At 39.6% G+C, this 15,891-nt stretch overlaps 1 protein-coding gene across 1 annotated transcript in view; it reads left to right on the top strand.

The window, feature by feature from the left end:
* Window positions 1-9,448: 9,448 nt before the first annotated feature.
* Window positions 9,449-15,891, top strand: part of dusp22b (dual specificity phosphatase 22b) — a 44,005-nt gene continuing 37,562 nt past the window's right edge. The window contains exon 1 of the mRNA XM_088918805.1: window positions 9,449-9,669. Coding sequence (XP_088774931.1) covers window positions 9,649-9,669 — 21 coding nt within the window. The 5' untranslated portion in view covers window positions 9,449-9,648. The remainder of the gene's footprint in view (window positions 9,670-15,891) is intronic.

Genomic DNA, 15,891 nt, shown 5'->3' with positions numbered 1-15,891 from the left:
GAATATGGACATAGTAAAAGTAGCATCCATCAATTCTCTAAGTACAGTTCAGGGTCACTGGGAAGCTGGAGCCTATTCTGACGAGCAATAGGCTCAAGGCAGGATATACCCTGGGTGGGATGCCAGTCCGTTGCAGAGCACATACTGTACAAACGCACATTCACACCAGGGCCAATTTTTCCTGAAGCCAGTTAACCTACCAGTATGTCTTTGGACTGTGGAGAGTCCAAAGACATACTGGAAGAACCTGGAGGAAATCCACGTGAACGCGGGGAAAACATACAAAACTCCACACAGACAGCACCGCAGGTCCAGAATTGAACCCAGGGCCCCAGGGCTACAAAACAGCAATGTGAACCACTGCCACTCTTTCAAAAAGTAATTGGATTTCACACACCTTATCAAGAACTTACTGGTACTTAAAAATATCAAATAACTTTATAAAGAATGCAATCTGATCATCGTGTATATTCATCTGATTAAAGGCTGAAGTCATGCCAGTTCTGTAGATGTTGATGGATCTGCAGTGTTCTTTCAGCAGAACCTTTCACCAGTTTACAGTCCGTTTATTGATCCAGCTCACTCACTGGACCTACAACGGGACGTGTCTTTCCAGGGCTTCCATCGGCGGTTCGAGCAGCACATTTACAGCCCGTCGTTTTCCTTTCCTTTCCTTGTGCCCCAAAATCGAAACGCACTTCACTCTTTTGTTCTTGACTGCAGCTTTCATTTTTAACTAAGACCACCACTGTGAGTGTGCAATACCACAACAGTTCCATCCTCCACTCGTCCCAACTGAGCTTCCTTGACAGCAGAATGCACAGTAGGAAGTATATTATTTTAATATATAAGAATAAATATATATATACTGTAAGTGCAGTATATTAATGCAACGTATTAAGTAAATTGAATGGAACTATAGCTTTCAGAAACACGTGTTTGAACTCGAGAGGCCCCATTTGTCAGATTTGCAGTACTCCTGCAGCATCTCAGAATTCCGAGAATTTCTTTAATATCCAAGCAGCAGGCAGGCTGTTGCTAGAAATGTCAACAGCCAGCCTACTGTTTCATAAAAGCGAGCAAAAAAAGGACATCGTGGTAGCACCTGTTGAATGCTGCTAAAAAAAATACACGCATTTAGATTTACTGGCACAGTGAATCATCAACACAAATTCTAAATTCTGGCCGCATGTATAAAATGCAAGTTCTCTCATTGATAATTTTCACTTTCTCTGTGAGACAGGACTGGGAAACCACCATGATGGAACATTCTTGAGACATTCAGCGACATGGCATGAGTGCAATACCGAAGTGCTTTCAAGTACTACTCTGTCTTCTGGTTTCTGTAAACGCCTCCACTGTTTACTCTTGTGTTACCATATAAAAACCACAAATCGAAACTACCAAACCGACATAATGTCACTAAAAATAGAATACCTTAAAATGGAAGTGCAAAAACACACAGCTACTGGAAATTACACAAGATAGATATCTACAGGCTTATCTATACTTTCACGAAAAACAACTATGCCAAAACTGCAATGATTCGATCATGACAGTAGAGAGCAGTGGCACTTAATAACACTTCAAATCACTTCATAACAAACACTCTTCGAATAACACAGTTAGGCTACTCTCCATATAAAACACTGCATCACACATCCGTGAAGAAAACATTGTTACTATTCAATGTGACCAGCTCTATAAAGCCCAGTCTTGTTTTGTTGAGTATAATAATATAACTTGAAATTATTAGTAAGATATAGATATTTTTCAGAATATTCTGATATTCTAGTATTCTAAAGTTTTATACTGCTACTGCAATCTATTATATACCATATAATGCCCATTATAGTGATTAAACAGGAAGAAACACACTTATAATTGTAGTTTGCTTATTTAATAAAAGTAAAATTCTGGATTGTTTCTCCTAGAATGTGCCTCAAAAGCCTAGCCATTACACATATATCAGTCACTTTTATGAAGTATACTTCATAAAAAAACATCACAGAAATGAGTAGAGAACCATCAATTGTAATTTGTTGTCTCTAATGTGCACAGATGGAAATTTCTTTCTTACATTTCACCGTGTCATATCTCATTTTTACTACTTCTGATAATAATGCCTGGGTCAAGAGCATGTGTGCAGGCTTCAGTCGAAGACCATGAAAAGAACACCTAACAACCATAAACATCGTCTGAGAGTCGGCTCAGAACGTATGCTGAATATTAATCTAATATAATCACCCTCATCTTTTTCTGAGGGGAAATTATCAGGCATGGAAAAAAAAACACCGGGTACTTAGAATAGGGGCAACCGTGATACTGCAGAAAACAGGATGCATGCTCGAGCACTGCAGGCAGAAAAAAGTACAGACTGCCTGCTTTACTGGTAAGACTTAATCAGCTTTAAACAATGGAGCCTGCTTCGCTTCCTTTCAGTGCTTCTTGGGGGAAGACACAAGAGAGCTCAACACCGATATGCATCTGTAATAGAGCCGCATGGCACGAAATATGAACACTGTTTTCATTTCTAAAGGTCATCCCTCTCCTGTGTATTCCTGGACACCATGACTTATACTCTTGCTTGAAGTTATTACGGAAAGAAATTCAGCTGTCTGCATGTAAGTGAATCAGCAGCGCTAAACAGAAGTGACCGCAATACTTTTTGTTTTTTCACCATTAATAGTGAAGTGACGTATTCAGAGTTTTTTTTTTCAGCAGAGCTCTAATTCATGTATAATTCTGGGGTGCACAGCTCCAGTCCCAGATGACCAGAATGCTTCTGCTTTTCTTTCCACCTGAATCCTTAGTTACCCAACTGAGCTCATTATTTGTTTAACTGGACGAGTTGAAGCCTTTGCTTGTTCTTGAGAAGCTGGAGGTCTAAAGTCACTTCTGCTGGACAGCAGTCCTGGAGGACTAGAGTTGGGCTCCCCTTGCATAATTATTGCCAATGGTTAATTAATCCATAGTAAAATTAAAAATGATTAATTATGACTGCTGGAAATGACCCGTGTTCAGACTTTACAGGAGCATATGTATATATATTCAATAAAGCTGACTAAGCTCTTCAAGCCTGCGCTGAAACAGCTCAGTCCTGTCTGGTGAATGCCGTTCTGGAAATATGTACAAAATATTGACTGCCCAGAAAACTGAAGAACTCTTATCCTACATTGACTTGTCCAGACAATGACAGATAGGCAAACAGAAACATGAGGCACTGCAAGATGGTCAGCGGGAGCTGTGAAACTTGCAAGTGTATTGTTGATAGGGGCAGGCAGTTTGTGCTTCTGAAGATCTGTGCTCTTTAATTATCACCCATACAACCTTTTGCATCAGCACATAAACTCCCACCCTCTAAATGGCACAGGCTCCCTGTGAAACGTAGAGTAGACAGTAAGGTTCTCTTGCACATGGACGAAGCGCTGAAAGGTCTAGCTCCAGATTATTTTAAGGATGCACTGCATGAACACAGTCCAACTCTTAAACTGAGATCTGATGTTTCAGTCCTGTACTCTTCTGATGCCAAACTCCACTCAATAAGTGGTCATTTCTCTTGTGTAGCACCCTACCTGTGGTGCTCACTGCCCAAATTCATTAAATATTACTTTAAAAACATTTCTTCTTCTCTTTTGCCTATCAATATATAATTTAGTTTTACTCTTGGTTTCATTGTTAATCTGCTGTTTTTCTGTTTTCTCTTTCTTTTTCTGTATGCGTGTTATCATATAGTACATTCTACTTTTACTCACAGTACTTTTCTATCATTAAATTTTAACAAGACTTTTCTAACTGCTCAACACTAGCTCCTTTTACATTCAAGTAAATGTGCCAAGTACTATACGCCTCATGGCTGCTGAGAGGTTATCTTCACTTCAGGATATCACCCAGCACCCCTCCCAGACACAGGAAAGGTCAGTTAGGTCTCTTTCTGCTGCAGGATTCAGTATTATCCAGCCTCAAAGAGATGAGCCCAGGAACAGCAGCATGCAGTACATTAAAAAAACAAAACAGACTAGTGTGAAGCGTTTTATTTTTTAAGCAGTAACAATACAACACTTTAATGCCATGTGTAATACGTTTGAAATTGGAGGTGAAAACAGCTGATTAATATTGCACTTCCTCCTGACACTGTACACCCCCACAGAAACAATGAGCTTCATTTACAGTATCATACACCTACAGTACGCTACACAAAGTAAGTCATGGTTCCTGCTGCATGCAGGCCGCCTCATATGAAAGAGCAAGGTGAACTTCTGTGTGTTTGGGTACAGTGCAGTTTTCTTTCGCACTTTGTAGTAAAGCAAAAAGCAAGCTAGCGTTTTATTACCTTGTTATAAATATCATGTGAATGAGTAACACACTGTATATAAAAAGTTCCTTTATATAACAGTCCATTCATTTTCAGACCGGTTGACTCTTTAAGTAATTATACACACACCTCACTACTTTTTACTATTAGTAAAGATCTGATTAGATAAGATCTGTTTTCTCAAGAACGTGTAAATCGGGCTGCCCAAACTTATTAAATGTAAGATCTACTTTTCCATTTGCCAATCCAGCGTGATCTACCAGTGTGAATTTGAAGCTCTGATATAGGAAAAACAGACTGTGGGCACATCAGTACAATAACGATACCCATCACTAAAATGACAGCAAATAAAAGCAAGTGACTCATGCTACAGTGAACAAGTAATGTTCCCCATTTAAGACAAAAAATACCCTACCTTAATGTGAGCACTGGCACTGAGAAGCTTACTTGAGAACACTTGTAATTTTTTTTAACATGTTGACACTCAATTACATTTTTATTGAGTCCCTGCAGCTCGACATTCAGCTCATTCAGCAGAAGTCAAGTCTGTGAGAAATACTAAATCCAGATGCCACTGGCCATCCCCTAATTGGGCATATTCAACATGTTTAGAGAGAAACTCTTTGATTTCAGGCAACAGCTGTCTGAACCTGGCCAAAAATGTTAGTTTTTGAAATCTCCAAACAGCAAGCCAGCAGCCTCAGCAAACGCTTTTTTAAATTACTTCTCGATCCCTGAATGACTGTGTTGAGCCAGGACGTGGCTCACACGGAGCGATGCGATGAATGTCGCTTTCCCTCTTGTATTAGGCCTCGTGAAAACCGACTGCTGCTAGTTGAGATTTTCATTTTTCCACTTTTCTCTTTTCCGTAACTCACTTTTAGAGGGAAAGTCCACATCATACGTTCTGTGTGCAGTTTTGAAATGTTGTTCTATATTTCCCCTTTTCCGCGTAGACGCTAGCATTGCAGATTTGAATGCGATAGTACAAAAAAATAATCATGCTCCCATTCCTTGTGGTAACGGTAAGTTTTCACTCTCTTTGCTTCATCATTTTCGCTCAAACACTACAACTATCAAATAGGCACTCAAACTTATCAAACTGTTGGTGAATTTGTCACGGCTAGTCTTTTTCACTCCACTGTGAGCTGTAGCGAATGTGGGGTTCGTTCGGCAATAACCAAGAGACCGGTCTTGGGCAGCACACACACACAACACTCTATTTACGGAGCTCCGGTGGCCTTTTTTTCAGTGTCAGCCAGCACTCAGGGAAGAGACCTTTATACCCCATTCAACAAGGGTTAAACACACACAAGGGCAGTTAAATGTATGACATTACATGCACAGATCTGGATGATTTTTTAGGCAATCCCAAAAAAAGTAAATAGTCAAATAGACCATTTATTTTTTGCCAAACATTCTTGCGATCGATCGACTGGCAAGTACTCCGGCATCGACTGGTCGATTGTGATCGACTGGTTGGGCACCCCTGACCTTGGTTTATTGTTTCATCCAGAGGGAAGACCCTCCTACAGAAAACTGTCTCTTGTCTCTATACTGGGGCACTGGTACCCAAGCAGGAAGAATGGCCACCTGCTGGTCCACCAACACTGCTTGAAGCAACACCTTTCGTGGAAGGTCTCCCATCCCAGTGCTGATCAGACCCAGCTTTGAGATGTTAGCTTGTGAGATCTGACTGCAACACAAGAGTTATAATTTCCACAGCAAGACGCTGACATTGAGAGACACATACCGTGGAATAAAAAAGATACTTGTAACTTGTACTACAGAGTATGACAAGCACCACAATGACAACAGAAAGAGTTCAACTTAAGGAAAACAAAACAAAATGTACAGTATTTGACCTAAGACAGCACACGGCCAAACTGTTTTTCCTGCTTCAAGAGGAATCTAGCGCATATGCTAATTGGCAGTTAAAACAAAAGTGCCAACTTGCATAATTGCAGCTCTGTTAGCAGAAGCTGAATTCACAAGCATTACAACCCAGAATTAAAGGGTCCTTAAGGCTGTTTCAGAAGCTTTAATCAGCACATCAAGATCTTTGAGGTTGGAGTAGTTCAAAGGCTGTTGTAATGGCCTCAATTACCTATGTTTTCTTTGAAATGAAATGCTTCCTTAATCACTAAAGAGGTGTGGAGTAATCAAGAGTCAAAAACAGCAACCCTAAACATTTGCCCTGAATTCAGTCTCATGAGATGAAGTGACTATGCAGTCACCCCCAGCGCATTGCTCAAGACATGTTTTTATTGTTATATATGAAGTTATACAGAATGACATCATGACAATTCAAATGATGCCAAGCTGCAGAACAAGGAAGCTACTTTGAATATGTGCCACCAGACACGCAGAGTACTAACTGGCCTCAATCCACAAGAAACAGTGAAAAAACCCCCGCAGGTTTAGCATTTCCACAATGTGTTAATGTGTGCAGTGTTGTATACAGAGTGTACAGCAAAGCAGGTCTGTAGGACTAAACTTGTGAACTGCAACACAAAATCTTCGAGCAACGACATGGTTTTAATTACAGTATTAAGTGGAGAAAGAGTGGAATTACGGCCCAGCAAGTTCACCATTCTTGACCCATCTAGCAGGTAATGGGAAAGTGTCAAAGTAAAACAGAAAACTGAACATGAAAGACTCAAGAACGGATATATTTGTGCTTAAAAATACTGTACCTAAGATTAGCTCAGCCGACAAAAAAAAGGGCAGCAATCAGAAAAAGATGTCAGTGATCCCAAAGGTGGATAGGCCTGCGGCAGATGATGACTGACAGTACTGAGAAAAAAGTTTTTTCAGCTCACTCCTCTTCTGCTGTATCGCTCGCTGGAGACATCACATAACAGTCCTCACGGAGAACCTGTGGCTGGGGTTTCTTTTTTATATTTGTGTGCCAAGAACAAAACATGCCTGTTCTGTTGTGTTTGAAGTGCAGAAGAAGCCAGCCTCCCACTTCCTCCCGGACCGACTGCTCCTTGGTCGCAGTTTCAGTGGACTATTCTAAATCACAGTAACATAAAGCTCCGTTAATGACTATAACTGCACTTCAGACATCAACTGGTTCTCCTCTATTTCCTGTTGGTGGTGTGGCAGTCTGCAGTCTGAAGACTTTGTACCTGTTATTAAAGGCATTTATTATACGGTATACCTGGACCAGATTCTTTCATATTCAGGGTGTGTGTTTACAGAAAAAAAAGCCTACATATTAAAAAAACATAACATAAAAAAGGTTACAGACGAGAATGAGGCCACTTGGTCCCTCTCACCTGTTTCGTAGTTATCAGAGAACCAGCTACCCTGGTAGTCTTCTCTGTTCAAGCCTAAAAATGTTCAATTCCTTCAGCCCGCCACTGTAGGACATTCCCTTACCAGAATGCTTAAAGCTCAATATAATTCATTGTAATTGTATTTGATCTCGATAGTGTCACTATTTTTTTCTCATATGCAATTAATTATACATAATGATAAATAACAGTGGGATAATATGTTCAAACATTTGGGGATATTGCATAAGAAACATTAAACTAGAGAACAGATGAAAATGTGACAATGCATATTATTACATACAGCGAGTGTGATTAAAAGTAGGCTATAATTCAAGGGAAATTCCATATCTTTGTTAAGCTATGTTCTCAAAGAGAATTGACTCAGAAGTACTGCAATTTATAACCATATTGACTAGTCAGTTTCAGGTCCAGTACTCCCAGTATGAATAACACCTAAACTGAAAAAATAAGTAGGTTAGTATTTTCACATTTCAAAGTCAGCTTTAATGTACTTTTTATAAACACATAAATCACATGATAAGGGCTTTCATTTTTTTCACTTTACATGTGCATGAACACAAACACAAACTGCATTTAACTGACATGAGTGAATTTTACCATTACGTATACAACTCCAAACTGCAATTTTAATGGGAATATATGGAGATAATGTACAGTATATTAGCTTCTTATGGAAAATACATATTTTTAGAAACACTTTTATCTCTGATAAGAAAACCACCACTTATAAATTCATCCGGTGCTGTAAATGTGTACAGTATGACCCCAGAAAAGCTCCCCTTCTCCCCAATACACACTGGAGTTTTTTTTGTCACTCTCACATGTTGAAAGATTAAGCCTTCGGCCCAGGTCCCAGAGATCCCCTGTCCAGAAGAATTTGTGGGTTACCACTAAATCACCATCCGTTAAGCAGATGATTTAAGTAGTTTAGAGACCACCAGGGACCAAAATATAAGTAATCTTTAATCTTCAAGAACAGGGATCTCTTCGTCTTCAGTTCTTCAATGTCTAAGAAGTTGCCAATCTTTGCAATTTGGGAGACCTGTAAGACAAGCCTCACAAACACTGTGAATATTAAACAATATTACATCCTTTTTTAGTTCAGACTAGAAAACAGCGATAAAAATGCAAAAAGCTAAACTCAAACAGCAGATTGAATTGAATTGGACATTCATTGCAAATAACAGAATCTGAACCACACACACATCGTCAAGGTGCGCCACTTTTTAGAAAAGTAACTAATTTGCCGGGCTGGTGGTAGTACAATGTCCTCTTATAGTATATCCACACCCTTTCAAACAACTAGCTCAAAAACATACAGCAGAATGCACTGTAATGCAGACTAGCATAATATTCTAGTACCTAATAGTAAATATTATATACAGTAGTAAATATTGCTTTCTGTGCAACCTTTAACTCATTAATTGAAAAAAGACAACTGTCACCATTACAGTACGAAAGGGCGTGATTATTTGTAAACACAATTAACATATTTTTATTTTCTGATTGTGGCTTTCTTGTTCTTCTTAGATGATGAGAAAAAAACCCTTGATCAAATAGATTTCGACTTCTTTTCTTTTCTGGCGTGGTTCTGCACAGCAAAATGAATGCTGCTACAATAATTTTATTTTGAACAAGAAAAACAAAGTACGTCTTCATAAGAAGTTTGTGCGCAAACTTCAGCCTCGTCTTCGTTCACGTTACTGGGAGTGCACCACCCCCAAATTGCTCGATTTTAGCATTTAAAAGGCAGATTTTTGTTACGCCTTTGAATAGAAGGCAAAGGCTGGGATATGTAGTTCATTTTCCCTTACGAGCAGATGCTTAGCCAACCACAAACCATCTGAAGAACTACAGCTCCTACGGTGCACTACGCAAATCTGACTTTCTGGTGCTTGTAGATACTGGGAGCTTGATAGCCAGCACAGAAGGACCTAAGGCTATCGCTTAGTATTAAAATCACCTTAAAACCGAAAAGATTGTGCATTGTAAAGCCGCGCACCCGATGTGCTGAAGCCCTCCGTAACAATGGGAAATGGAATAAACAAGGTAATTCTTTGTATGCATTCCCTTGATGAAATTGTTAATATCTGAAGTTTTGTGATTCAGTGTTCTCTGTGGTTTATATGGAGTCTCCTTTTGCATTTGCATAGCGCATACCAAAAGATTAAAGTTTTTTTTTTCGTATTAGGATATCTTTTCTGTGCGTCGAGGAGTCGTAACTGCAGACACGAGACTTGCTTTAAATGTAGTGCTTTCTGTGTACTGTGATATAGTGATATTCGTGATGTCTAAGTGTAATGTGTATTAAATTGTCAGTCTGTCTCAGAGATGACGGAGCATGGTTAAGGTCTGGGATGCTTGCTCAAAAATCTGTGGGGTACAATCGCTCATTGGTGTTGTCACATTGCTGTAAGTGAGTTAATGTTACGCTGTTTAACTCCCATTGTACGGGGCTGCTTGGATCTTCTCTGTAATCTAGCAATTTAGCTGTCACAGACGCCCACACATTTTGTGCAATCAAGTGGGCTGTAACTTTGTAGAAATGTACTGTGTGTCTGTGTGCCTGTGCATTTCCGTGTCACCTGATTTCTTTTTTTTCTTTTGGTTTTTATCAGATCTAGCTTGGAAAAAAAAGTTTTAGTGAGGTGTTTGTCGGTGTCTGGCGATCGAAGGTGATAAACGAAAGTGTTAATTTACATAATCTAGGGTATTCTAAAATCTATTTCAATTCACGTAGGTCTTTTATTTTAATTTGCGTATACCTAATTATGTCCCGACACTCCCAATATAACAAACCTACTGTATGTATTCCATGCCCTCTGAGTTAAACATGTTTTTTTAATCATTATGAACCATACCTATATGAAATAGCTGTGATTATTGCACACCACACCCCTGTTCTCTCTGCTGAAAGCTAATATTGTCAAAACGTTTCATTCAGCGTAGATGTATGTGTGGGTGGGTAAACCTTAGGACTAAAATTTGAACAAAGTCCCGGACTAGTGATCAGTGAGACCCTCTGAGTGACAGGCTGGGAAAAAAAACCCCAACGATATACTGTACACGCCTACTTTTCGTAACTGGTGGAGTATCAGTGTTTTTGACAAAAAAATCAGTAGCTGCCGAAGTCGATTTTAAAGGGGCATCATTCGACAAAATTATACCGAAAAAGCAGGACACTCGTAATTCCACATGAAAACAGTTACTTAAAGCCTTGACGTGTTTTGATTTTTCTAAGCGTATTTGACCTTGGGAGAAATTGTGACAGCGTTAATATCGTCCTGGGTGACATCCCTGTCATGACACACGGCTCGTCAAAGGAGATCTGTGTTGAGACTCCTGACAAACCCTTATTAGCCGCATCACTCTCAAAACCTGATGTGGAAAGGTGGTTTGGGCACTATTTTATATTTTATGCTTACAAATAGAGATATCTCGTGCGAGAAGAACGCTATCGTTTGTGACCTCACCCTTGGGCTTTTGGGTTTTTGTCAGTTCTTGATAAGTAGTGCAGGTCCATTCAGATGCAAGGCTGTTGGATTCAGCCACGTGTGTCTTCTGATCAGCAGGCATCACCTGCGACTTCCGTCCTGAACAGTAACTCGTCCTTTCACTCGGTCAAATGGTGGGACATCAGGGGATGGTGGCCCCTGAAAGATTTCAAAGAACACACCGTTTATGATGGTACAAACAGTATCAGTCTTTCTCTCCGCCCATGAACCAGCTAACATCTTCTTTTGTTATAAAGTAGCCATACTACCTGAGCGGTCTCCACCCAGGATTTGAATTGGGAGATTTGGATCTGATATGCACCTTCTCTCCCTGAAAGGCCTTAGCTGTCTTGGACTGGCGGTTGATAATGACAAACTCAATAGCAGTTCTCCGTGTAGATGAAGACTTTGGGACTGCTGCCAAAATCGGTTTCTAAATTTAGCCTTGAGCTGGGCCATCATTTCATCGGATGTCTGAACCTCCTCCTTGATTGTGTCACGGTCTTGCACTTCTATTTGTGGGAAAGCCTTTCTTTCAGTTGTGTTGTGCGTTGTGTGACAATTTGTTTCTCTTTAGTGGAGATTCGTGTATTGTTTTCCACAGGAATATTGTTGGAATACTCCTAGGCCTCATCTATTCATATGCCTGCTGTATTTCCAGTTTGCTTGTCCTGGTGGGGTTGCAGCTTTATTTATGTGGGAAATCTCATATTCCCTTTTAGCTTCAAAAGCTTAGTTGCTTTCACGGTGTTTGTCTTGCACAGCAAAAGGTATGAGTTCTCTAGAGTCAAACACTTTCTGTTGAAGGTTGTTGGGTCTTTATTAATCTTATATTATTGGAGAAACTTGCTGTTTACCTTAAGATACAAACAGTTAGTATCAAGATTGTGAAGCTAAATAATATATTGTTTTAAAACTGAATGTGCTGCTAAGTTAAAAAATAATATATTAACTGTTGTTACAGATTCAGTTGCCCTCTATAGCTTATATTTAACAGGTGAGTAATAGGTGTGTAATTGCTTTACTTTGAGGGTTACCTGTGATCTTTGTATTTAACTCTACTGTGTCTCAACCAATGGTGGGCCCCGTATGACACTTGTAGGAAGTACTGATAAGGGTGTGGGGTGCAACATTATTATGATCATGAGCTTAGCTGATTTGATCTAGGTGCAGTCAGAGGCCACAAAATGGTAACATCTTTTTGTTGCATTTTACAGATACAATAATTGAAAAATAAGATAGCCATACTGATAAAATGGGTCCCCTCCTATGAAGAAGTAGTCACCCGGGACTAATGGGTAAAAGATGTGCATGTATGGTTAACGGGCTTTTTAATATGATTTCCTACAGGTTTGGCTACTGCAATGCTTGGTTTTAAATTAGTCATTTGTTTACACACCAAATTCTTTATGAGAAGACATTAAAACTGTAATGTGACTATTTAAGAAAGAACGTGGTTAAATAAGATCCATTTTTTTTTCTAAAGGATATTGATTGTTTTTTGTCTGATCCTCTGCGGAGCACAATGATCTGTGTGTTGCATCGAAAGTGCAACAGGTACAGGTATGGCCCAGAATCACGTTCTTCCTAATGCAGTAATGTCATTCCTCACAGTTAATGGTAAGTCCCTTGAGGAAGTAGCAGATATTGGCAAACAAAAAAATATAGAAGCATGTTGAGTGTAGTCTGATTAGTGTGGGGTTATTAAATGACTAATTTTCCCCTTTTATATGTACTCTCAAAAACAGCTGAAGCTATAAATAATGAGAAATGTCAGCTTATGAGAACAGAGAGATATTATAGCGCAGGACAGTACATTTCTTGATGCCTGCTCTCAGTAATTGCTCATAGTCTGGTGTTATTTTAAATGTCCACACTCCCCTCTGCACTGTCTCTGTGTCTCTTGGAGCAGTTTCTGCTGCAATGGTTATTGTTTTAGATAATGGCACAATTATAGAAGCTTACTCAGTGGCTCAGAAAGCCTCAGCCTGCTTTGTGCTTGTTGTACGAGCGCTGAATTAAGACAGCTCACATTCTCTTGTGTTATTATTATTATATTTGGCGATCCAGTGTTTCTGGAAGGAAATCAGTGTAGAAAAGAGTTAACAGGGAGGCCAATCGGAAACAGAACATCTGAATTTCAAGGTCTTTCGTAAATAATCACACATGCAGAGACATTCCAGCTTTGACTGTGATGACACATTTCGGCACTGTCCGTAACAGTGTTTGAGGATTGTTTCTATTTCCTATTACACGCTAATTTCCAAAGGTTTTATGAAAGTCCTGGTATGAATGGTATTTTAAAGATGGCAAATGGAGCTTCTTTTGAAATTCCATGAATGTTTCTGTGAAATGTACAATGCAAACATTGCCGAATTCTGTAATATTCAACTTCGTCTCACTTATGACGCAGAAACCTGGATTATGTTTATTACTCTTCTCATATATTAAATTGTGCATATCCATCATTTACAATCCACTAAATTACTGAGTCTGCTGCAACCAAGCCTTCATTGTTTTTTCCTCTCCTTGTCAGATTGCAAGTTCTCTCTTTTCCAGTTGTCAGCCCCAGTGATGTCAGCATATTTCCAGTTTCTACAAAGAATCAAACAGTGACAGGAAGTTAATATCAGTTGTTTGTTTCTCATCAGCAGATGCAATGTGTACCAGCCCTCAGTTACTCCCACGCCGGACGGTTATATACAGCATGCTTTCTAGTTCTTACATTTCAGTCGCATTAGCTTATGGTGCTGTCATGTGTCATTGTAATAAAGCAACCCTGTCGCACTCCTAAACTCAGAACCCTTTAGCGCCTGTAGTCCTCTGTGATGCACAACCAATAATGTTCTTCTCCAGAAAATTAAAACTGAAGAAAAACTCCAAAACACTTTGTAATACTATAGGCTCACCCAACAGTTTGTGAGCAGTGCTCGGATGCATTACATAGAAGACTAGAATAGAGTCTCTCCAGAACCCCTAGATACCACCACGATTTGCCTAATTCTTACAGATCCTTCCACAACTCTTCAGGTATATCTTTGGGTGTTTTTTTTTATATCACGCACTCCAGTTACTGTTGTCTGACAGTGGTAACTAAAAACAGAAAGTACAATTTTAAGTGGAGGCAATGACTGGTGAGGTGACTTGAAACCAAAAGTGCATGACAGACATTGAGAGAACTTCAGTCTTTAAAGTCTCAACCAACCCCCTGAATGGTGACATTCCAAAGAGAGTTAGACGCTTCTAGGGTTTTGTCCTTACTCATTGCACGTCGAACCGGTTATTACAGCTGGTCTAAGCTAAGCCTACTTCACTTCATAAAGATGGATTTTCAATAATCATTTTCATTAAAGTCAATTGTATATGTTTTTTTTTAATTCTGGTCAATGGATCTTCTTAGTTGAATAATGCAAATCTAATCCATCCACAGCAGTTCACAACAATTACTAATTACAGTAAGTATACCTGATTACAAAAAAAAACATTTAATTATGCTAATTGTATTGTCACTTCAATCACAAGCCTCATCTGTCACTCCACATTCAGGTCTGTGCTGTGTCTGAACCAGCAGTGGGTGAGCCTAGACCACAATATATCAAAATGAGGACAAGATCCAAGGTTATGCATGATGGGTGGGATGCAAAGGTCACAGAAAAAGGCATTTTTTTTTTGTTGTACGTTTTGCAAAAATATTCATATAATTAAAATATGGCCTCACTCAAAAGTTTTAACATGACCCCCTGAATCATCTCCCTGTGCCAGTTATGGAAGATGAGGGTCAAAATGAGTTAAACTGAACAGAGTGTCACTCATGCCTAATATTTACACCATAGCCATTTCTCCCAAGGGAAAACCGATTTACAAAATAGAATTGAAATCAATTGTCAATTGAATCCTGGATCGAATAATTTCACATTATATATGTAATGACCCACAATGAAATTTAGATTGGCGATTACATTAGTCTTTCACAAGGCACAGATGTTAATTTTCTTAGACGAACATTTAAGCTGTTCCCTTGCATAAATATTCAACAAGTGTATCTGTGGTTAGGCACTGATTCTCACCTTACTAGCGAAAGAACCAGTTATAGTAAGGCATGGTCCACATTCCTTTCTCACATACTCTCCAAGCCTGTTTATTCACTTCTCCCTCTGCGACAGCAATGCGTCAGGGACCCAGTCTCAGACTCAAAAAGAGGTGACTGCAAGGGAGACAGACTGCAAGCATTCAGAGTCAACCCTGAGAGCGAACCAGAGGAGAGGCGTGTATCCAAAGGGTTGTGAGAGTACTGGACAAGCGACCCAGCCATGTTGTTGGCCAGGTTTCCTGCAGCAGACATCTGGATGAGATCCTTGGATCAATTTGCTGCTAACTACCAGACAGGCTGGATGGGTCCAATGGCCACATATCATTTAGAACCTTTCTTATTTTCTGATGTAGTGGAAACTCATAAGAAACTCCTGGATCCAAGGCTTAGTTGCCTGTTTGCTGTCAGTGGCAAAGCAACCTGCAGGACAGGTGGTTCTAGTAGGGAAGGAGGAGATTCTGGGTAACTCTTGTGGTCAAGGGTTCAGCTGCTCCTTCCCATAATGCACTGTGGATGCTGCTCATGGGACCAGCTGGTGGCTGGGTGATCTGCCTTTTCCAGGATGCCTTCCAATACTCTGTATATTATTTATTTTTGCTCATCACGGGAAGCAGCTGTTTATAAATTGTGCGTATATACTATTTCTTTAGACTGGGAAAACATTGGATGAAATATTGTATATGCGCT

Source organism: Atractosteus spatula, chromosome 6, assembly GCF_055471065.1.
Source record: "Atractosteus spatula isolate fAtrSpa1 chromosome 6, fAtrSpa1.hap1, whole genome shotgun sequence".
Classification (NCBI taxonomy): domain Eukaryota; kingdom Metazoa; phylum Chordata; class Actinopteri; order Semionotiformes; family Lepisosteidae; genus Atractosteus; species Atractosteus spatula.
Note: the sequence above shows the minus strand (reverse complement) of the source record. Positions and strands in the feature narration are given on the sequence as shown.